Source organism: Meles meles, chromosome 7 (assembly GCF_922984935.1).
Source record: "Meles meles chromosome 7, mMelMel3.1 paternal haplotype, whole genome shotgun sequence".
Lineage (NCBI taxonomy): Eukaryota > Metazoa > Chordata > Mammalia > Carnivora > Mustelidae > Meles > Meles meles.
In genome coordinates, this window is record NC_060072.1 from 47,520,506 (window position 1) to 47,545,727 (window position 25,222).

At 36.6% G+C, this 25,222-nt stretch overlaps 1 protein-coding gene across 7 annotated transcripts in view; it reads left to right on the forward strand.

Annotated features, from left to right (window-relative positions):
* The window catches only part of LOC123945893, a 186,360-nt gene that overhangs the window by 101,063 nt on the left and 60,075 nt on the right, over positions 1-25,222 (forward strand). For 3 of the 7 annotated variants that reach the window (XR_006819514.1, XM_046010879.1, XM_046010880.1), the window contains one exon: positions 19,389-24,296. The exons of the other annotated variants lie outside the window; for them this stretch is intronic. Coding sequence is in view for 2 of the 3 variants with exons in the window: in XM_046010880.1 (XP_045866836.1) it covers positions 19,389-19,450 (62 nt within the window). In the remaining variant the exon portion in view is untranslated. Of the gene's footprint in view, positions 1-19,388; positions 24,297-25,222 lie in introns of those variants that run through there. 7 annotated transcript variants of the gene reach the window in all.

Below are 25,222 nucleotides of genomic sequence, written 5' to 3' on the forward strand. Positions count from 1 at the left end.
AGGAAACAAAATGATTTTAAATGGATTTTAGAAGGTATTGCTTTTCCATCTGCTAGATGAAATTCTCTAGGTTCAATTTTTTTAGGCCAAGACCACATGGTGACTAATGTTTACTTTCAAGGTTTTGTATCTTTCCAATATTTTATCAACAGAAGCACATGAGATTCAGCCAATTCATATCACCAAGTTTTAAAATTCCCGTGTGAAACTTCTTCTGCACCATCTGTCCTATGTGTCATTTTAATTTATATGGAACGACTTAAGGCAGAAGTTGTGCCTGAAATCATTTCATACTACAATGCGTATACTTTTTTGTCTATTTGACTCTTTGTTTTAGTTGTTTAAATTTAGTTGTTTTGTTGGAAAAATATGTTAAAAACAAAGAGTAACTAAATGAAACTACACTGTAAAACACAGTCCCTTCTTGTAGTTTAATTAAACAGTGTAGAAAATAAAAGGATAAATTGATGCATATAGATTTATATCTCTTTGAATTCCTATGACTTGATCTTAAATATACTTATGTTAGAAGAGTTCATACTGACCTTTTCCATCATGAATTCAGTGCTTTCCTTCAATCCAGAACTCAAGGCCTTATCTAAGCCACTTTACCTTCAGTTTTGAAGGTGTTTGTCTTTCCCACTGGTTTTGACCTTAAGCTCGATCTTGGGCCCAAGTTTGACTACTTGAAACAATTAAGTGCAGAAATAACAAGAACCTTTCTCCTTAGGATAGAAATGATGAGAACAGAATGTCCATTTAGTTTTAGTCTGATAAAGTGATCTAGAATTCCCAGAAGACTGAATAAGGATAATGAGGGCAGGCATTATCAGATTAGTAGACTTAAAAGTAATTCTGTGGATGTCATTTGACTAAGTATGTTTTTTTTTTTTTTTTAAGATTTATTTATTCGACAGACAGAGATTACAAGTAGGCAGAGAGAGAGAGAGGAGGAAGCAGGCTCCCAGCCAAGCAGAGAGCCCGATGCGGGGCTCAATCCCAGGACCCCGGGATCATGACCTGAGCTGAAGGCAGAGGCTTTAACCTGCTAAGCCACCCAGGCGCCCCAGACTAAGTATGTTTTGGAAAACTAAGCTCTGTCGGTACCACACCCAGGACATTTCCTATAGCATGTATTTCATATAAGCATATATATTCTTTTCTATATTGATGCTTTTTTTTTTGAGTTTGCTAAAAGCTATGTTAAATGAAATGCAGAGAAGAAAGATATCTGAATGTTAGGTGACAAGTGAGAGTGATAGATGCCTATAATTTGTACCTCTACGAATCTAATCTATCATCCTTGAGTAGAAAATCATACTATATGATTAAGGAGTGAGCTACCTTTATAAATCTCTTGCACTTAAGAATGTTTGTAAGTTAGACAATTTCATTTATATTTAGGTACATATGGACATTTGTACATCTTTTAAAATTGAAATGTATTTGACATATAACATTATGTAAATGTAAGGTGTTCAAAATGTTAATTTTATACATTAATATGTTATAATAGGATGCCATTGTAGCAATAATTAGCACCTCTATCATGCTACATAATTATTATTTCCTTTTAATGGTTATAATAATTAATTTGCTAAGTTTCTTAGCAAGTTTGATGATTATAATACAATATTAGTGTCTATATTCACTTCATTGTGCATTAGATTTCTAGGGCTTATTTACTACTCATTGCAAGTTTATACCCTTAAATAACATGTGTCCCCAACCCTTCCTGGTAACCACCATTTTAATCTCTGTTTTTATGAGTTTGTCTTTTTAGAGTCTATTGAATATCATACAGTATTTGTCTTTTTCGTCTGATTTATCTCACTTAGTATAATGTTTTATCCATGTTGTCGCAAATGTCAAGATTATATATACATATATAATTTATAAATTATATGAAATATATATTCTATTATATATATAAAATATTTTTGTGTATATGTGTGTGTGTGTATATATATTTATCCATTCATCCATAGGTGGCTACTTAGTTGTTTTTATATCTTGACTATTATGAATAATGTTGCAGTAAACATGGGAGTGCATACATATCTTTGATACCCTGTTTATACTTCCTTTGGATATATACCCAGAAATGAAATTCCTGGATCAAAAGATAGGTCTGTTGGGGCACCTGGGTGGCTCAGTGGGTTAAAGCCTCTGCCTTCAACTCAGGTCATGATCTCAGGGTCCTGGGATCAAGCCCCGCATCGGGCTCTCTGCTCAGCAGGGAGCCTGCTTCCTCCTCTCTCTCTCTCTCTCTCTGCTTGCCTCTCTACCTACTTGTGATCTCTGTCAAGTAAATAAATAAAATCTTAAAAAAGAAAGATAGGTCTGGTTTTTTTTTTTTTTTTTTTACAGAGAGAGAGAGAGAGATTACAAGTAGGCAGAGCAGCAGCCAGAGAGGGGAGGAAGCAGGCTCCCTGCCAAGCAGAGAGCCCGATATGGGGCTCGATCCCAGGACCCTGAGATCATGACCTGAGCTGAAGGCAGAGGCTTAACCCACTGAGCCACCCAGGCGCCCCGATAAGTCTGTTTTTAATTTTGAGGAATTCCATATTGTTTTCCATAGTAGTTGAATGATTTGCATTCCCACCAGTGTGCATAAGTGTTCCCTTTTCACCACATCCTCACCAACACTTGTTACCTTTTGTCTTTGTGGTGGTAGCTGTTCTAACAGGTGTGAGATGATACCCCATTGTGCTTTTGATTTACATTTCCCTGATGTTTAGTGATGTTGAGTATCTTTTTATATACCTGTTGGCCATTTGGATATCTTTGCAAAACATCTATTTAGTTCCTCTGCCTATTTTAAACTCAGATTGTTGTGTTTTGTTGTTGTTGTTGCTATTGAGTTGAATAAGTTTGTACATTTTAATATCCACTAATTGTGCAGTATTCAGAAATATTCTATGTCCTTGTAATATACCTTTGGCACATGACATAAAGAAAATTGGCAGTATTTATGCATCCAGAAATCCTTTTCTCAATTCCCTAGCAGTGGCAAAGGCTGAAGGGAAAATGAGAGTCTCCACATTCTTTTAAAGACATCTCCTGTTCTATAATGTTAAGGGATAAAGTCCTATTTGGGGCTTTGATTCATTTACTGTCAAATATACCCTAAATGTCTACTATATGCCAGGCAGTGGTCTAGGATATGGATACATAGTGGTGAATGAGATATCTATTACCTCTGCTGTTGAAGCTTCCAGTCCCAAGGACAAGACAGAAAAGATAAATAACCATGAATTGTGAAAATGCTTTAAAGGAAACAAACTGAGAACTCTGGTAGGGAATATGTGGGGTAAAATGATGGGCAAGGAAGGCCTCTGTGAAGAGATGACATTTAAGTAGAATACATAGGGGCACCTGGGTGGCTCAGTTGGTTAAGCGTCCCAACTCGTGGTTTTAGCTCAGGTCATGATCTTGCAGTCATGGGATCAAGCCCCACATCAGGGTCTGCACTGAACATGGAGTCTACGTTAGATTCTCCCTTCTGCTCACTCTTTCTCTCTCTCTCATAAATAAATAAATATAATCTTTAAAAATAAATAAATAAATAAATAGAATACATGATGAAGCAGGGTAAGGGTTTTGGTAGGGGTTTTGGTTACTACCATTTATTGAGCTATAGGCCTGGGCTAAATTTTTTAATATATTATTTAATAACCCTATAATATGACGCCCACATTACAGATGAACATATAAGGCCTTAGTTACCAAAGTTACAAAACCAGCCAGAAGAAGAGGCGAAAGGGGCACCTGGGTGGCTCAGATGGTTGAGCATCTGCCTTCAACTCGGGTCATGATCTCAGGGTCCCGGGATCAAGCCCCACATCAGGTTCCCTGCTCAGTGCAGAGCCTGCTTCTCCCTCTCCCTCTGCCGTTCCCTCCACTTGTGCTCTCTGACTCTATCTCTCTGTCAAATAAATAAATAGGATCTTAAAAAAAAAGGGGGAAGGGGAAATAGGGAGAAGAGGACATAATCCTGGGTTTGACTCTAGAGTTCATTGCCTTTGAAGCTATAATTCTATTTCTAGTAAAACTACCATAAAGGAATAACCAGAAATTAAGTTATGAATTTAAGTAAAAGGATGACTCTCTCAATTATCTGTTTCTCAAATTTCTGCTGATCTTTCATTTTGGGAGTGAGGAGTGATTTCAGATTGAGTTACAGTTGCATTTAATAACATTCTTTATTTTCCATTTTTAAATGATATACATGTAAGAGGTATAAAATAGGTAACCATAAAAATTATAGAAAAATGGTCAGATTTTATCAGGTTGTACTTGGAAAAAGGCAAAGAAATAGAGTGGGAAGGGAACATACAAAGTGAAAAAGCAAGAAATCATCACAGAGGAGATGGGTTTTGAGTAATGAGAGAAAGTCTCCTAAGTTAGAGGTTAGCCTGAAAGATACGATTTTCTCCCTGCTACCTAGAACTAGTGGGATCCCCAGAGTTACCCCAAATACAATTACAGAAGGCACTATCAGACATTTTTCAGGAAGCTTGAACAAGGAATGTTCACATATAATGGGCGCTTCTCTGACATTTCCTTAATTCCACGGATTTATGCAAAATTAAGTAGAAATAGAAAACCTAGAGCAATTTAAAATATATTTGGTGAAATCTTTATCACTGGGTTTGAAAGTTATTATACTTCAAAAAAATTTTTTAAAATTTTAAAGACTTTATTTATTTGAGAGTGAGTGAGAGAGAGAGAGACCATGAGCGTGGGTGGGGGACAGGGGCAGAAGGAGAGGGAGAAAAATAGGGAGAAGCAGGCTCACTGGTTGATAATCAGGGAGTCAGGATCATGACCTGAGGCAAAGACAGACACTTAACTGACTGAGTCACCCAGGTGCCCCGAAAGTTGTACTTTTAATGACTCACTATTAAATAAAGCTGACAGAGAAAATAAAAACTCCTGGTTGATCAGAACATTTATCCTGATCTCAAGTGGGTTTGAACCCATCTAGATTATGGTCCTGAAGAAGCTGAATAAGGAAAGAACATGCCAGAAAAATTACCCAAAACTTCAAAACTTGAAATAAGGCATGTGCGTGCACCTACACATACACATACACACATATGCAACGGACAGCATGTTTTTCAATATCAACAGGGGCAAAGGCCACTCAAGGATTGTTCATAGCAATGCTTGCTATTGATTAAAGGCCCAGACTTAGTGAGTTTGCTCTGTTAACTTAAAGACTTTGTCAGGTTGAGATGATTGGTGGGCACTGGTAGAACAGATAACCCCAGAGATTTATGGCCCATTGGTCATTATCAGTTTATGTCTAAACCAGCAATCTTAACATTGCTTTGTTAAATTTCCCATAAATACCCCAGCTTCTTAAGTGCATTTTGAATTGTCATAACATTTTACTGGTTCTGTCATTAGTTAGTAAGTTAAATAAAATCATTTACGTGTGTTAATTTTATATTTCCTTTGTAGCCATGATTTTCCTTTTTTAAAAGTTATACTTTAACATAGAGGATAAAGAATCTACCCACATTAGTAATTTTATTGTGTTCTACTGATGTCCAGTGAAGAGGGATTTGTAATTTGCTATGAATATTTATTCCTATTATTCAATTAATAATTCACTGCGTGTATTTATGCCTGTTGGTTACACCTCCACAGAGGAGGTTTCATTCTTTTAACTTAGTGCTTTTGCAAACAAATCCTCAAAAATTTTAGTTAGGTGAAATACTCAAATTTGATGGACCCAATTAACATTCGTAGCCAGGACCTTGACTTCCAGAGTAGACGGACTAAGGAAAGACCAATTTGGTGTTACAGCTAAGTAGAGCTGACACCCAATTTCCTCCTTTGTCTCATTCTCCTCTTGTCCAACTGTATACACTTCGCAGGCATTTTGAGACAGGTTTTTTAAAGAGCTGTTGAGTGGGCCAGTACTTGGTATCTGTTTGCATTCCGTTGTTTTTGCCACTCAGCAAAGTGAATGGACACCCAGTTGCTTGATAATAGTCACATATGCTTAGGTTCTATGCCTACAGTGTTTCGCTGATTTAAAAGATTTCCATTTCACAAGTAGTGCTTATGTAATGGATTTCTCCATTTCCTCCACTGGAAGTTAAGGATAGATAGTTGAGATTGCTTTGAATTATGAGGAAACTTTGATATGAATAAAGTGTACTGATAATAAAGCATTCACTTACCAATCACATCTCATTTATCTACATTCCATGAATTCTATACAAAGTCATGCTCTCTGACTGACTGTTTTGTGTTTATCAGATAATGTGCAAAGGAAAAAGCATCTTTTAAAAATTCCCAGCTCAAAGTATCCTGGTATAACAGTTGAAAGTGATAACTTGAGCTTTCCTGGGGACTATATCAACACCATCAGTATTTTTCACTTTTATAAAACAACAATAACCACAACGACGACAACAACAATGACGATAAATTTGAAATGTAAATGCTCTAATTTTGTCTGATCATTGTGTCAGGCAGCTTCCAGTATTGATAGCTATTATGTATGAAACCCATTAGTCATCTTTCTGCAACTGCAAGGGGAAAGTAGGAGGGACCAGGGAATTGCTGTATTTTTTTTTAATATTTTATTTATTTATTTGACAGACAGAGATTACAAGTAGGCAGAGAGGCAGGCAGAAAGAGAGGAGGAGGAAGTAGGCTCCCTGCTGAGCAGAGAGCCCAATGCGGGGCTCCATCCCAGGACGCTCTGAAGGCAGAGGCTTTAACCCACTGAGCCACCCAGGCGCCCCTTGCTGTATTTTTGAAAAAAGAAACTAGGAGCTTCTTTTGTGTTTTATATTTACTTGCTGCAGACAGGTTAAACCCTTGTTAGATTCCTGGATGCTGAAGTTCCAAAAAAAAGTCTCAAGACCTCTTTTTGTATCCTGAAACTTTAACCTTTCCTGAAACAATTATCTTGCTTTTACTCTAATGGGTGAAATGATGTTTGGCAAGTCAGTTGACCTCTCCCTTCTAAGTTATCCTTATCTTGAGGAGGTGGTTATTGAAACAGGTGACTGGGAGATTTCTTTTAAGTAAGCATTTTTGAGTCTAACTCGGGCCTTTGTCTAGTGATATCCAAGAATTTATAAGCTCTAATTTGTGAGCTTCTTCTTAAAATAATAACACTTGACACCAGTGTTTACAGTTTACAGATTACTCCCAGCAACAGGTTTGTCCCCTCATAACTAACAGCTTGTAGTACATAGCAAATGCTTAGAATATATTTATTATAAATTAATACATTCTGTCATAAATGTTTAAATGTTCCTATTTTCCAAGTATTAGAACAATAATAGATGAGGAAAACATTTGGCCTTCACTCATTTTCTTTCTGGACATGAGTTAATTATAATCCATTATAATGGAAAGTAAATAATTTCTTAAGTGATTTGCAAAAGGTAGAATATTGAGAGAATATTTGTTATAGAAGAACTCGTTTCTAGTCCTGCTCTGCAACTCAACTGGATAGTTCATATCCCTTATCTGCGAAGTGGGCATAGTATCTGGTAGGGTTGTGATACAGATGAAAGCACTTCATCATCTGTGAAGTGCTTTACAAAGGTGAGATTTTCTCATTCTTTGACTAACTTACACAACCCTACATACTACATTAAGCTCTGTTAATTCTTTTTCTCCAGGATTAAAATGGAAAACTGGAAAGGTTGATGGACTTATGTTCATACAACCAAAGGTTGAAGGACTTACGTTCATACATCCAAAAAGCTAGGATTATTATGACAAGGTTTAGGTCTATTTATCAGAAGTGAACGAAACAGAAAGGTCAACCTTCCTAATCATTTTGATCATCTGAATAATGATGACTGACCAGTTAGATTGGCCATTGACATCCATAACAGATGTGATCAGCCCTACCATAGGAAATTTAATGGAAACAACAACCATTAACAACACAGGACTAGAAGTAAAGAAACCTGGATTGTAGACTCCTGCCAATGACAAGAAATATGATCAAAAGTTAATCACTCAGCCTTTCTAAGCCTCAGTCTTGACTTTTGTGAAATTATGGTTGGCACCAAATGACTTCCATGTTCTTGTTTGGCATTATTGCTGATTCTTGTTACAGTCATGCCTTCCAATGATGGAGCTGTTTTTGTTACGTTTTTTTGGTTACGTTTTTATGTCTTCTCAAATTTATCTGGAACAGCATTTTAAATTGTTCTTTATGCATCTACCGATCATTGCATTTTAGGTTAGTCAAAACATCAATCTTGGCTTTTATGATTTGCTATTTGAAAGGATATTTCCAAAGGAAATTTAAAGAGGCTGATAAATTTATCTGTTCACAATTTAGAGAATAAATTTGGTAGGTTCTTTTAACAGCAAAAATGATTTTCTCAACATAGTCCAAATCAATAATAAACCAAAATGACTGTATTCTAAGATTATGTATATCTAAATCATAAAATGAGACTACTGATTTAATTAAATCAGATCAAATAAGGTTTTTCTTCAACAGCACATTATCACTCAAGCTTAGAAATATTTTGAAGGTAAGCAAAGCAATATTCTAAGCTCGGGTTTAGAGATAGAAATTTAACTTAGGGGACCTAAACAAGTAAGAATGGTAAACTGTCTTCAAGGACACTGGAGAAAGTGTCTCCCTTGAGACGTGTAAATGTCAATCAGCCTAGTGAGGCAATTCATGAATCAACCTTAAGTAACTAAGTGAATCAGTATCTCCCTATGATATATACCTTGTCACCATTTATTCATTTACCTGTCACCCTTCTTTGGCTGCTATAAAGGCCAAATAAGCAAAGAAGTGATAACTCAGGTAAATGCCTCAGGGCTATAAAGTTTTTTTGAGATGAACTCTAGCAGGATAGAGGCTGAGCACTGGGTCTTTGCAGCTGGCAACCCCTTGTAGCTATGTTAGTGTCTGCTACATTGGGTACCTAGTTACTGGTTTAAAGTCAGGGTTGTTTCCAGGGAAGAGAAAGAAAGAAAGCTATTTCTTAGGCAACACTGACTTCCACACATATTATCCAGCATATTCATAAATGATTAATTTCCTCAAAGAGGGTACCTGTTCAATCATGATTCCCAACGTTTACTCCCTTCCTATAAAGCTACAGGGCCACTAGAAAAGAAAAATAGAAATCTGTGCAAAATAGAAAACAAAAACAAAAATAACTAACAACTTCTCTTGCTTGTGTATTACTGAGGTAACTTCCATGGAATCATAAACTCTGGAAAAGAGTACTATTTTAGTTTGTCAGTTTTTCTTAAATTGTGACATCCAAAAATAGAGACATAATTTGGGGCTAGTTTGGTATGCATAAAACTGATCTACAAACTCACTTGTGTAAAACTGGCAGATTTTTTTTTTCACCCAACCTCTTTGCTAGATCAACCCAAACTCTCCATTCCCTCAGTAAAACTTACCCACTGAAGCCCACAGTGCTGAAGATCCAAGACTAAGGAGGCCATTCGCTAGTACTCTACATGTTTTCTCTCTCAGTTGAGTAGTACGCTTACTAAGACTCAATTGTGCTATCCCAAGTTGTTTATGATAGTTTCACATCTTACTGTTTTGAATATTATATAACAAAATAAATACAAATGCAAAAGTAAAGTTGTTTTGTGAGAATTGACATTGAAATTGACAAAAATTAACTTGAAATGGATCATTGACCTAAATGTAAGAGCTAAAACTATGAAACATCTGGAAGAAAACATAGGAGACAATCTTTGAGACGTTAGGTTAAGCTCAAATTTCTTAGGACACAAAAAACACAAACTGTAAAAGAAAAGAATCAGTAAATTGGACTCTCATCAAAATGAAAAACTTTTGATCTTTGAAAGAAAATGAAAAAACAAACCATGAAATGGGAGAAAATATTTGCAACATGTACACCTGATAAAACATATATCCACAACAATAAAGAAGTCTCACAATTCAATAATAAGATAAACAACCCAATTAAAAAATGACCGAAAGGGTTGAACAAGTAAGAAAATGGATGGTGAGTGTAAAAGCCAGGTTTCTCAGTGATGGAGAGGGACGTTACAAGATGAAGCAAGAAGAGAAGGCTGGAACAAATCCTGTGGTACTGGATTAGCGGTGGAGACATCTTATGTATTAGCTTAATATGTACACAAATGGATAGATACAGAGACAATTATAGATCTGTGGTTTCATACACATAACCTAATTCTGTCTGCTAAGAGGGCATAAGGGATTTCAAGTATAGCTGGGCCTCATCCAAACAGGAAAGTGGTCTATTCAATCAGGCTTTGAGAACTCATCAGGCAGCTTCTCTCTCTGCCTCTACTGCTCTCTGTGGTCACTTGGCATCTTTAATATCTCACTTAATGCTGCTACATTTTCCCAATTTTTCTTGCAATTGTCTTTTCCAATAACGGCCCTTTTGTTTAAAAAAAATAGCTGTATGTTCGGGTCCACTTATGATCTCTCCCTTTTCATTGATATATATGTATATCTTTGTGCCAGATCACAGTGTCTTGATTTTTGAAGTGTTAGGAAATAGTAGTCTAAGTCCTAAACCATTGATCTTTGCAAAATTGTTTTGACTCTTCCAAGCTCTCTGCCTTTCTGTACACATTTAAGAATTCACATCTTTTTTTAAAAATATTTTATTTATTTGACAGAGAGATCACAAGCAGGCAGAGAGGCAAGCAGAGAGAGAAAGGAAAGCAGGCTCCCTGCTGAGCAGAGAGCCCGATGTGGGGCTCGATCCCAGGACCCTAAGATCATTACCTGAGCCAAAGGCAGAGGCTTAACCCACTGACCCACCCCAAGAATTCACATCTTAACTCCTACCAAAGACTGCAAAGATTTTGAATGGAATTGTATTGCACCTGTATATGGATTTAGGAAGAAGTAACATCTTAATGGTATTAATTTTTCTGGCCCATTTATCTCTCTATTTAGATTTCTATTTAATTTCTCTTGCTAGTGTTTTGTACTTTTCAGTGTATAAGACTTATACATGTTTTGTTTAATTTATCATTAAATATTTCATGTTTTCATGCTATTTGAAATGTTAATTTTTAAAAAGATTTTATTTATTTGAGAGAGAGAGAGAGAGAGAGAGGGAGAGCACAGAGGCAGGGTGAGAGGGAGAAGCAGATTTCCCGCTGAGCAGAGAGCCCAACGTGGGACTCAGTTCCAGGACACCGAGATCATGACCTGAGCTGAAGGCAGACACTTAACTGCCTGAGTCACCTGGGTGCCCTGAAATGTTAATTTTTAATTTTACTTTCCAACTGCTTGTTGCATGTATATATGATTTTTTTTGTATCCAATGGCCATGCTAAACCCACAGTTATTTTAGTTGCTTTTTTTGTAGATTATTTTTTATTTTCTACATAAACAATTATGTTTGAAATCAAAAAGATTTTTTTATTCCCATTCTGTATGCTGGGTTTTGTTGTTGTTTTTATTTTCTTTTCCTTGCCCTATTTTTCACTGGCTATATTGAATATAGGTAGGGAGAGTGAACATCCTCACTTTGTTCTTAATTGCAGGGAAAAAGTTTTCAGTCTTTCATTAATAAGTATGATATTAGCTTCAAGTTTTCCATAGATATCACCAATGATTTTTTAATCACAACAGCTCTTGAATTTTGTCAGATGCTTATTCAGCTGTTATGGTGATCATATGCTTTTTTATTTTTCACTTTAATTTGGTAAATTACATTGATTTACTTTTGAATATTAAACCAACCTTGCATTCCTAGAGCAAATCTCATCATCATGCTGCATTTACTTTTTTATATGTTGCTAGATTTAATTTCATATTTCAAATATTCACACTTCTTTATTCTTATAATGTCTATGGTATCAGGATAAGGTGGCCTCATAAAAAGGGTAGTAAGGTATTCCTTTGTTGTTTACTTTTTATGTTTGTGTGAGATTACCATTTATCCCCCTTAGATGTGTGATAGAATTCACCAGTGAAGTTCTGCTCCTTCTTTCACTTTTCATCCCATTATCACAGTTAACCTCTTTTAACACTTTCTGACCTGAATTCTTCTGTTTATTAGCTTAACCAAAAGGTATTTGTTGATAAATAGATACTGCCTGAGATTGATAAGTTAAAAACTAGTCATAACTTGAAAAGAAAAATGGGAGTTTATCTCATTTGCATTAGTCCCATCTTCTCTCCTCCTTCATATGTTTAATATTTATATTATTTTTAGTTCTTCTACTCTACATCTTTATAGCTATAATATACATTCATAAATCTCTAACTTTTTGTTCCATCAACTTTCAACAATCTCTTTTAACTCCCCATTATGTTAAGATGATAGCATAAACACATTTTTTTTTCATTTTTCATTCTCTTTCTGTAACCTACACTCTGTCAGTGAAACTACATTTTCACTGTCAAAGATGTTTAAAATTGCATTTTGTCTTACAAACACAACTGTCTTGGGTATTTTACCCAAAGTTAATTCTAAAGGTGGAAAAGCTATACATAATCTTTATATTGTTATGATAGTAAATTTTATTTAGTGCCAAGCCAATTTATTGTGCCAAGATTTTATTTCCCTCATTATGAATTCAAAGTAATAACCTCTGGCTGTTTTGAAGGAAAATGTATACTCTTTGTTACACTTTTATTAACTCCCTTTGATCTTTATTAACCAGTAGCTGCACTTTAGTTTGTTTCATAGTTAGACCATGTGTTCCATGTGTTTTTATTTTGTTTTGTTTACCCTGGGGTTTCTCCTATTTTTTTATTTATTTTAAGTTTTTATTTCTTTAAGTAATCTCTACACCCAAAATGGGGCTCAAATTCACAACCCAGAGATAAGGAATTGGTGCTTTTCTCACTGAGCCAGCCAGGTGCCCCTATCCTAAGGTTTCTATTTACCTTTCTTTTTCCATTTACATTATTTGCTTCTGTCATGTATTAGTTTCCCATTGCTGCTACAACAAATTACCACAAACCTGATACCTTATCATAGCACACATTTTTTATTTTACATTTCAGTAAGTCAGAAGTCTAAAAGTGGGTTGGTGAGGCTATATTCCTACTAGAAGCTGTAGGGGAGAATTTATTTTCTTGCCTTTCTGATTTCTAGAGACTATCCACATTCCTTGGCTCACAACCCTGCAATTACTCCATCCTCTACTTCTACTGTAATATCGCCTTCTCTTATAAGGACCCTTGTGATTATATTGGGCCCACCTGTATAATCTAGGATAATCTCCTCATTTCAGGATCTTTCATTTATTCATACCTGCAAAGTATTGCCATGGACAGGTTCTGGAGACTAGGATGTGGACATCCGTGGGGAGCCATAGTCAAATCTACACTATTTCCCAGCTTCTCAATCATATATTTTTTTTACTCCACCAAAAAGTAAGTAAACATTAGATATTTAGGAAGGTCCTAAGGAATCTGGTTTTCTCCAGAATTATTTCTTAGTTCGTTTATTACTCCATGCTTATCCTGGCACTAACATTAGTTTAGAACAGAGTATATATATTTTTCAATACTGTCCTCTCTACTTCTCCAGATCACTAGAGAAACAATAGTTTGTTTCTCCCAGCTTTAGGCAGAAAAAGCCTTTTGAGCAAAGATGTGTGTGTTTCTCCATTTGTAGTTTAGCTGAAAGTTGAACTAGAACCTTCTTGGAGGAAGCTACTTAAGGCCTCAAAGTCAAGTCAGCACATTCTTATTCAAGTTTGTCCTTCCAAGACTCTGAATGTTGTCGCCTTATTAAATACAATGCCTGAATCCCAAGAATGATTGACAGCTAAGTACCTGTGTGCCACCACTTAACAAGGACTCGAACTAAACATTTCAGTTAAATGAAAAAGCTACTCGGTATGTACTATGTAATATGGTAACTCTGTAATGGATATATTAGTGAATTTAATAGTTTCATAGTGGTTTAATGAGACTCAATACTGGGGTTTTTTAGGGACATTCTATTGAATACTAGAATTGTTTGTTCCTTTAGGATTCTTATGCTGATAGAGATGTCAGTTTAGCCATCTTGGTATCACAAGGGGAGAATCTGCCTGAGAGTAAAACCAACCTTTGTTGAAAAAGTAGAATAAGAGCCATGAGCTGGAAAAACATATAGGTGAAGAGATTAGGTCCCAATGACAATTTTTAAGCCTCTTGATTGGTTATGTCTAAAGCCAGCTGTATATGTCAGTTATGTGAGGAAATAAATTCCTTTTTTTTTTTCTTAAGCTAGTTGGTCTTAGTTTTCTTCACAAAGTAAGAATGCTATTAAGATAAATTCGTGGGGGCAGACATATAGATCAATACTTTACCCATTTGAAAATTTCCCTGAGATAACTTAAAGCTCTCATCCACATGTCTTATACCCTCTTTTCTCAAAAGGAGCAATAGAAAATATAGACTGTTGTTACCTGGTAATTTCTGTTAGATGTTTATTTATTCATATCTCAAAATCAAAGTTTACAGTGGAAATTGGGTGACTATGACTTTCTAATGGAGGAAAATAAAGTTCCTTAAGCTCTTTAAAATTCCCATTCATTTCATAGTACGTTAAGTGTTATTCCATATGCTCGTGCATGTGCGTTCACATACACTACAGAAAGAAAGTACAGTATTCCACAGATAGTTTTAATATGAAGGTCAAAACCATGTCCTTTTGCTGGCCAATCCTCTTTCCTGTACATAATTACTTTTAAAGACAAAAAAAAAAAGTCCTCATTACAAACATCTATATATTTACCACATAATCCTCCTACTGGATTTACTTCGGATTTAGTTCTCAAAGATAGACTCTAAAGTCTTTAACTGAAGGGGGAAAAAAACCCCACACACATACACACAACCAACACTACTACCACCAACAACAAAAACCTAAAATACAAATAGACTACGCAGGCTCTATTCTGAATTCTAAGGAGATGACTCCTCCCCGTGATTTAAATTTTAAGAAGAACCATCTCATCTTCCAATGTCCACTTTAAAAAATATTATCTGTATTCCTTGTGACTGTTAGATGCTTACAAATTTTGGAATTGTTTGCCTAATGTTATTTCCATAGAGTGACTTCTTGCACAGTCAGTAACTGTGCTGTGTCTCCCTCCCTCAAATCCCAGGATAATCCCCTCTGAATGCCTGAAAGAATTTATAGATTTATTTTGACATTCAGAGTGCTCTCAGGGCTCTGAGCCACAGAAAGTATTTTTCAAGATTATAATTTATCTGTGATCTTTTTACTGCCATGTCCTCTAAAATACTCAGGAAGACAAAGTCAGCATGGCTTGTTCCTGGGTACTTTTTGTTTTGTTCTGAGAAGACACCTTTTGGATCTGAAAAGTGAATAATATGCTTTCCCCTTTGTACCACTTACCATGAGAGACACCAAAGAAATGGGTGACTTTAGACCTACATGGCTTGGTTGGCCCTTTGTAACTCTGCCATAACATGTACCCAATTCTCAATATTTGGGGCTCCCATATTGAGGTCTATTACTTAGGGGTAGCCATCACATGAGCTTTGATAAAGCAGGCTCTTAGCTCTGAGTCTGGTCCTGAATTTGCTTCATAACTGTGCAGTCTTGTGGGTCCCTAAAGTGACCTGATTACCAGGAGAGGTGGGGGAGCAGGCAGAGGACCTCTAGGCAGCTATTATAGATAGAGTAGCCCTCTATAGGCAGACCCATATAGAGTCATACCCCATCACTAGCAATTTAGTAAGGAATTGCTTTATTCTGGAGCTATTACCTCAGAGCATAGCACTGCAGAAATAGGATTTTGATATGGCGGAAGAGGTAAGAAGATCATTTTGAGGCCCTGGTCTATGTCGACCTAGGCCTATAGGCACACTGTGAAGGGCATGCCAGCTGCTGTGGGAATCAGGACTACAAGGGAAGAGAAGAGACGAAAAGGGCACCAAATCCAGATCAGTTTGTCTCATAGTTTTGCCAAACAGCAGCTCTGTTTCAGAGCTAAACCCTTTAGTAGAGGATTAGGGAGAAACCCCCTGAATTTATTCCCCTCCCCACTTTGATGCTTGTTTGGAATGTTTTTTCTTTGTGATCACATCTGCGTTTGTCTGCTTTCTGCATGCACAGAAGCAATTTCCAGTTTCATGCTTAGAGTTGTTACAAGGTAGATCAGTGAATTCAAAATAAACCAAAATGTTTGCATTTTAGGTCAAAACGTTTATACTCCTCTGATGAAGAAACCCAGTAATTTTTTCAGTATTTAAATGGGACATGTGTCTATAAGCATTTCAAGGACCCGGCTTTTTTGTAGCTACAGATAAGAATTTCCTTAACTGCAACTCTCTACCAGACTTCTATTAGCAGAGCACAAAGTAATTATAGTTGTACGATTGGCTGGTATTATTTGGAAAAAGTAATTGTCCAAAAGAAGAGAATATGCAGACAGAATGATTTAATAATTTGTATATCAAATTTGCCCTTTGGGTGGTTGTCATTAACATATAAATTAACTTATAAATTATATTCTGAACAGTGTGTAAACTCTGGAACAATTAGATAAAATAAAACCTCTCCACACACTAGAATTTACCGTAATTCAGAATGGAGAAAGAACACAAGATTCTGAAAACACATGAGATCGCCTCACTATGCTGTAGAATTTTTAATCTCTTCCAGTAAAAGTCTTTCTTTAATATTTGGTATAGTTCTCTTGCCAAACAGGTCAGCAGAAGCAGAAAATGCAAGCTTTGGAAGATCTCCCTACATTTTCAAGCGTGCCAAGTCCTGCCTGGCCATTGAATATTCATGCTCTACTTGTAGCTTCAAAACCAGGATGCAGATTCTGCAAAAAACCCACCTGAGAGTAATGTTTTCAGATCTACTAGAATAAAGCCCAGGAATCACTGCAGTAGTTTATACTATCTGGTCGCAAATGCTTTTGAAGTCCAGGAAGTATATCATGTCTAAAAGGCCCAAGATAGGGTTTTTAAAGATATTATAATATTTCTAAAAATATTTATAAAAAAAACCAAGCACACTCGATGCTAATAGATTCAATAACAATGAAGACATCTTTGTTATTATTATTATTTAAATAAAATCCTTTTTTCAGGGGTACCTGGGTGGCTCAGTCGGTTAATACTCTGCCTTTGGCTCAGATCATGATCCTGGAGTCCTGGAATTGAGTCCCACATGGGGCTCCCTGCTCAGTGGGAAGTCTGCTTCTTCCTCTCCCTCTGTCACTGGCCTAACCCTAACCCTGACCTGCTTGTGCTCTCTCTGTCAAATAAATAAATTAAATATTTTTTTAAAAAATTCTTTTTTCAGATTAGTGAGATCCCTGTCTGCCTTTATTTATGTTTGGGGGCAGGGGGGCCCAAAACATAGAAAATATAATAAACATCTATGATAAATATTTGCCACTGAAATGAACAAATATTACATTTTATTCCCTTCAGTTATTTTCTCTTTTTTAAGTAAAGCATTAAAATCTCTACATTCTCTCTGCCAGGCCCATTATCTTCCCTTTCCAAAGTTAGCATCATCTGGTGTATGTATCCCAATTACATTTTTGTTTTTGTGTTATATTTTTTTATGTTCTTTAACAGAGTTATGTAATATTCTCCTTAAGTGTCTTGCCTGATTTAAAGTTTTTTATTATATTTTCTAATCTTTATTGTTAGTATTTAAGTATGGTGTTTTTTTTTATTGTCCAACAATCTTAGGTTGGATAATCTTCTGAATTTTCTTAATTTTACAAGTTATCTGAGGTTTCTTTTGCATTTTCTAGGAAGATAATCATGTATTCTGCAGATAAAATTTTGGTCTTTTCCTTTCCAGTTCTTAAACGCTTTTATCTTGTATTATATCTTTGGTTAGGAACTTCAGTTCAGTGTTGTATAGTAGGATGATTTTAGGCATCCTTGTCTTATTTCTTATTTTACTTGGAGTGCTTCTAAAATTTCACCATTTAGGGGCGCCTGGGTGGCTCAGTTGTTACGCGTCTGATTTCGGCTTAGGTCATGATCTCCCGGTCCTGGGATAGGGCCCCGCTTCGGGTTCTCTGCTCAGCAGGGAGCCTGCTTCCTCCTCTCTCTCTGCCTGACTCTGCCTACTTGTGATCTCTGTCTGTCAAATAACTAACTAACTAACTAACTAACTAACTAACTAACTAAATCTTTAAAATAAAACTTTTTTTTCAGGGACGCCTGCGTGGCTCAGTGGGTTAAGCCGCTGCCTTCGGCTCAGGTCATGATCCCAGCGTCCTGGAATCGAGTCCCACATCCGGCTCCTTGCTTGGCGGGGAGCCTGCTTCTCTCTCTGCCTCTGCCTGCCACTCTGCCTCCTTGTGTGCTCTTGCTCTCTCTCTCTCTGACAAATAAATAAATAAAATCTTTAAAAAAATTTTTTTCAGCATTTAGACTGATGTTTGTTGTAAGTTTTTGATAGATTTACTTGATTAGGTAGGAGAAGTTGCCTTCTATGCACATCTTTTTTCGTTTTTTTTTTTTTTTTCTGCTTTATCGAGAGGAACAAAACGGCATTTCCTTATCAATCTCTTAATGCAGTAAATGTGATAATTTAATTTGAAGATTTTTCTCCTGTTAAATTATTTTTGTCTTTGCAGTCTTCATCTATTTGATCCTTACCTATTTATCTATCTATGCATTCAATTCCATATGGCAATTTGGGAACTTTTTAGTGAATTATATCTTTTGTTTAACAAATATTCATTGAGTACTTCCATGTGCCAGGCACCTAGGCAACAGAGTACAGTAGTGAACAAAATAAATTAAAAAAAAATCCTTGCCCTCATAGATTACATTTAAGAAAGCAGTCAATGAACAAGATTGGTAAGTAAAATATATAGCATGTTAGATAGCAGTTGCTATTAAAGAAAAGAATAAAAAAGTAAAAGGGATGTGAAATGTGTGTGAAGGGTTGGACTTTAAATTGAGCATCTAAGAAAGTCTTCACAATGTATATCTGAGGAAAGATATTTTCCTACAGGTAGGAAAGGAGAAGACCTCATTAGACAGCTAACTGGTAAAGAACATTCCAAGCAGAAGAAACAGAAGTTGGGCAATCCTAAAGGAGGGACACTGCTGACATATTTCAAGAATAATTTGGCAATTTCTTCCCTAAAAATTTTGTCTATTTCATTGAAACTTTCAAGTTCATCAGTATACAGTTATTTACGATGCTTAATTATTTTTTAAATGATTGCATTTGCAAAGTGACCATTGCTTAAGGTAACTTTTTGTTTTGATTAGTCTACCTATAAGTTTGTCTATTTTGTTATTATTCTCAATATTATTATTACCAAATACACTCTGTGTATTGGAATTGACAATTTATACATCGCATCTCAGATGTGCGAAAACGCCACTTTATATTTCTGTACCTCAGATGACATCTCCCTTCTTATATTCACAGATGCCTCTAGGAAGCTTCTGGATGTCTTCTATGTCAAAGAGGCACTCGTGAAAGTTTGGTAGTGCTGGCCCAATCTCTCTGTCTCTGCCTGACCACACCATGCCACCATTTTGACTCTACTCAGCAGCTGAGTGCTATTGGCATGAAGACATTCTGCAAGGTGGCCTCTTTAGTGATCCCACAAGGGCAAAGCTGCCTTCTTTTTGCCATTGCTCTCAAGCCCTTCGCTGACCACCTGCATAAGCTTGGGACTGCATAGAAGTCGCAATTAAAACTAAAAGAACCATCGGGGGGGCGCCTGGGTGGCTCAGTGGGTTAAAGCCTCTGCCTTCGGCTGGGGTCATGATCCCAGGATCCTGGGATCTAGCCCCGCATCGGGCTCTCTGCTCCGCAGGGAGCCTGCTTCCTCCTCTCTCTCTGCCTGCCTCTCTGCCTAGTTGTGATTTCTCTCTATCAAATAAATAAAATTAAAAAATAAAAAAATAAAAAATAAAAGAACCATAGGTACAAAGGAGAACAGAGAGGCCTACTCAGGGAGAAAGCTGACTTACCTGAAGCAACTTCTCTTGTTTGGACCAGGCATTGGCTCCATGAGTTATAGACACTTGAGGAGTAGAATTAGTAAGACCAAGGGCAATATCTGAGACAAATATGATGAGACACTTCAACTAGAATATATTAATAATATTTTTTATTTTTTGTATTTTATGATACTATGATATCTCAGGGCCTTAATAGGTAGAGATTATCCCTCTCAGGATTAGATAACTCCTAGAGATAGCAACATTCACCTGAGATCATAATCTTTAAATGCAAATCAACCAATCCAGAGCCCATATCAGCAACCACCTCCTTACTGGGCCAAGCCACCATAACCCTGCCTTAATCATCCCAGGGCAGGTATCAGACAAGTAGGGGCAGTTCCTACGACTTAGAACCCACCAAAATTTTTCAAACTAGCCAATGCTAGGTATGTCTTTGTTTACCCTGCCTGGCCCATTCCTTCCCACAAAAACCACAATAAAAGCTCTTACCCATGCCTTCCTTTTGCTCCCTCTGATTCCTGACTGACCCTGGTGCTTCCGCATTTGGCCCCATATGGTATGCCATGCCTCTTATTTCGAGGGATCTGTGACTATAAACTTATTCCTTGTTGACAATCATTTCCATGTTTGCAAGTCTTATCATACCTGATTAGAACAAATCCTAGAACATTTTAAAACATAGAAGGCCACATATAGAACATAGGTGTGTGGACTCAATACCATTAGGATGTTAAAGGCCCTTTGCAACCAGATGCCATCTTAAGAAGGAAGAAATTGGGGAGGATGGAGGAATATTAGAGTCCTTGAATGGGGATTTAAGTAGTTCACAATTCCAATCTCATAGATAATGAACTCATTGCTGCTTTTGGTGGAAATTTTTTTTTGTCAAATTTTACCTTCCCGAGGATAGTGGCAAGTGATTATGGATGATACTCCTGTAGCTGCTTAGCCCCAACATGTAGCACCATTAAAAAATCTCCTGAGTTTAATTCTTTGTTAGGAATTTCTCCTCGCATGTCCAGCGCTTTAGGCTGCTTGAAAGGATCACACAGGAAGCATCACATTTTGCTAATATTTAGCATTTATTTATCAGATCAATGTAGTGCAGTGTAATCAAGTTGCCTGAGTTTGAATCCAGGCTCCATCACATGGGCTATGTGACCTTAGACAAATTATTTAGCCTCTCTTCACCATAGTTTTCTCACCTATAAAATGAAATAATTATAATAGTACCTATGTTGGTGGGTGGTTGTGAGTGGTAATGAAAAAATCCATAGAAATTATTAATGTAATACCTGGCACTTACTGAGCACCCAGTAAATGTCAGTTATGATAGTAACTAGAATGATTATTAATATGTCTTCGTACAGGTACTGTGCTAAGTGGTCCCTTTCTTTCCTCTATCTTCCCAGCACCCCATGGTAATACTATTACCTACGAATAGAGGAGCTTTGACTGTACACCCTTACTTTTATTAATCACCATCCCCCGATGACTGGAGGTTTAAGAGAGGGTGAATCAAAGAAAGAGTTCAGGAATTCTCGCACCATTCTATATTCTCAGCTATCCAAGAGTGAAAAACAAGAGAACTTAGGACACATTGTGACATTTCTCATGTTGTCACCAGTGTTGCTGGTATTTAGATCACTCAGCCCAAGCTGTAGTCTACAAGACGTCTATCATTTCCCTCAAAACATTTCAAGAATGTTTTCCTTTTTTTCTTTCCCACAAAAAGGCAAACATTGCTGAAACATTTCATTTATGTTTGAAAAAAGATGTTCTTAGGCATCGAACATCCAATATGAGGATATTTTCTGGAACATCAAACAATCATTGATAGCTAACAATGCTGGTTTTGCTTATATGAAAGCCATTATGAAGCCACCAAACTGCCATTTAGCCAAGAACCATGAGATTCAATAAATTATGGGAACATCAGTATCAAAAGGAAAGATATTTTTCAGCTAGTACTGAACCTGAATGTTAATCTCTTTTGGAAAAAAAAAGGCAAGGTTTAAGGACAGTGAGAAAAGAGAAAGAGAAAAAGAAGTTCTGGTTGTTATTTAAAGAATATACACCAGTGAAACAAACTATTCCAAGTGCCGTCATGTCATCATTTCAAATTAGAAGCAACACTGGTTAGAAGTATAAAATAGTATTGATAAAAATTTTGTGATTGGAGTTTGAACTCCAAACAATTGTACTAACATAAATAATAGTGTGTAAATCCCAGTCCAGTAGGGAGTGGGCAACTCCAAAGAGGGTCCAAGCAAAGAAGAATAAGACAAACAAAGAAGAAGATCTAGACAGGGGAGGGCAAGTATTCTTTCTTTGGTCCTCCCAGCTCAGAATTCACCTATCCCTCAACCAGGAAGGGTTTGAGCAAATATCAGAAGCACCCAGTGTATTATTTGTAGTGTTGTGCTATAAATGATTGCTTAGATTGATAGTGGAATACTACAATGCAATATAGCATTTATCCTTTTATAATCAATATAAAGTCCTGAGTAAAAGACCTCCTTCAGAGACACTGTTAATGGAGAATTCATTATATAATGGAGAATTCATAACTGGGGAGAATTCTGCTGATAATTGTACTGTAGGTCTATTATCTTTGCAACCTTACTTTTTTTTTTAAGTTTTTCTTTATTTAAGTAATCTATACACCCAACGTGGGGCTTGAACCCATGACCCCAAGATCAAGAGTCACATGCCCCTCAGACTCAGTTAGCCAGGCAACCCTCTCCCTTGCAACCTTTCTTAAGAGAGGGAAACACATACATACACACATACAGAGGGATAGAAGGACAGAGAAAGAGAGAGATGGGAAGAGAGAAGAGGGGGAGAGAGAAATAAGACCTAATGTCCTAAGTCACCATTTTGTGTAATGAATTAACTTTTCCTTGCAACTGGAATGCTACCATTTGTTATGTGCCCCCATCCTTGGAAGAAGTGGAAAGATAATATTCAACTCATTTTTTGGTGGAGTTTAATTTTCTTGTGGAACCTGCATGGAGAAAGGCTGCTAGAAAATGGCTTCCAAGGAAGTCTTGTGCTATCTGGATGTGTTACAAGTTTCACTGATAAATCAAGATATGTTAAGCTATTGCTTCTTGGTACTGACACTTCCCCCAATGACTTTAGAATACCTTTGAAACATTGACTTTGGACCCTAACAGGCAAGGGTTCAAATTTTCAAATTCTGGTTCTGCCACCCCCAGGCTGTCTGATTTAGGGGAAGTTAGGGAAAGTTATTTACACCTGTGAGACGTACATATATAGGCCTTAATAGGAATGGCTTCCTTTCACGGTTGCATGATGATTTCATGAGACAATGCACGTAAAACAGACTTCAGCACATGATGAACACACGACAATTGTCATCGTTAACCACTGGATGGGACAATGCTGAGTACCCCCACTGCCTAGCTTTCCTCTTGGGGAGACTGAGAACAACACAGACCATTAGCCCTGTCTCCTACTGAGCCATCTGGCATTGATTTTTCAGCTGCACGTCCTGGGGACAAGCTGCATATCACTAGTGCCATAAAATAAAGGAAGCCATAATTCTCCTCTGACCATTCAACTGCTAAAATGAAGGGACCTGGAATTTTACACCCTCTAGGATAACACAGAAAGCCTTGTAGTAGATTTCCCTCTTGGTTGCTGGTTGCAGGACTGTGAGCTGAGTGGGGAGGGGCAATTTGTATGCCATAGGCTTTACATTTTCCAGTAGCATTGTGGTCTCTCTGAGTTCTTGTCATAACCTGCGATGTGTTTTATGAAAGCATTCACGCCAAGTAGCTTTTGCAAAAATAAAATAATATGCTACAGAAGGCTTGCTCATTTTCTGCCTGTGTTTTACTGCTACGGAGGACGTGGAGAGTGAGAAAATGGGAGAGAAAAAAATGCGAAGAAAGGCAGAGAGATGAGCAAAGAGGAGAGAGGGAAGTGTATATTGCTCTCCTGTTCTCCGTTTCGACTAAATATGTGTTTTCTACTTCTCTGTTTCAGACTACCAAAAAACTAGCAGGGCCAAGTGTTATTTATTTATTTATTTAAAATTAAAGACCATGTACTTCTTTTCTCTCTCGTTTTAAAGTATGACATGTTTATTATAGAAAGTACGAAAGCGTATTTTAGAAGAGAACATTTTAAATTTCCCATAATGTTGTTAACCAGATGTAACCATTTGTAACATTTTGGTGTATTTCGTTCTAGTGTGTTTTCTATGTATGTGGAGGCCATATTGAACATACAGTTTTGTATCTTCCTTTTTTTTTTTTAATCATTACTAGGTATATTTTGCTACATCTTTGAAAATTATTTTAAAGGTAAAATCTGACCAATTCATTAGCCACACACAAAAATAAACTTCAAGTGAATCGGAGATCTAAATGTTAAAAAATTGACCTATGCAATGCCAGAAGAAAACATGAATCATTTTTTTCATAGTCTAGGTGGAGGGAAAAGTATCTAAGTATGACTTAGAATTCAGATACAGTTCAGAAAGTTAATGAATCTGATTATATAAAAATTAAAACTATTTTCATGGCCAAAAAAAAAAAAAGCCCACAATAAACAAAGTTAGAGGACAAACAACAAATTGAGAGTATATATTTGCAACATATATCACAGATAAAGCACTAATTTCCCTAATATATCAAAAACTTGTAAAGATTGAAGTGAAAAAGACCAAAATTCCTACAGAAAAAAAAGGACATGAGATATAAACAATTTATATATATATATATATATATATATATATGTACATAGCCCTTAAGTAGTGTCCAATTTTATTATAATAAGAGAAATACAGACCGAAAGGAAACGGAAATACTACACCCAAATGTCAGATTGGCAAAAATTTACAAGTTTAGCAAGCTGAGAGGAAGGGCACTCTCATATAATATTGGTAGGAATGCAAAACAGTACAGTCTCTATGGAGGGGTGTGGTATAATAATAAATATATTTGGTTTTTATCCCAGATTCCTGGCACAGAGCTCCTAAAACCCTGGGAATTTCCTGAGTGACAGGAATATCTTTTGTTATTCATAACACGCCTCAAGCCTTTTAAGATTAGACCTGAGTTTATGCTAATGAGATGATTAAGGCGGGGGTGGGGGGGGCGAGTCTCTTACAAGCCTAAGGATGAGGCCAGTGACCAGAAAGACCAAGCGATTAGAGGGTTAAAATTTCAGCCTCATTCCTAACTTCAGGGCAGGAGAGGAAGGCAGAGCTGGAGATGAAGCTCTATAGCAACTCTTGAACAAGCAGGTTTGATGAGT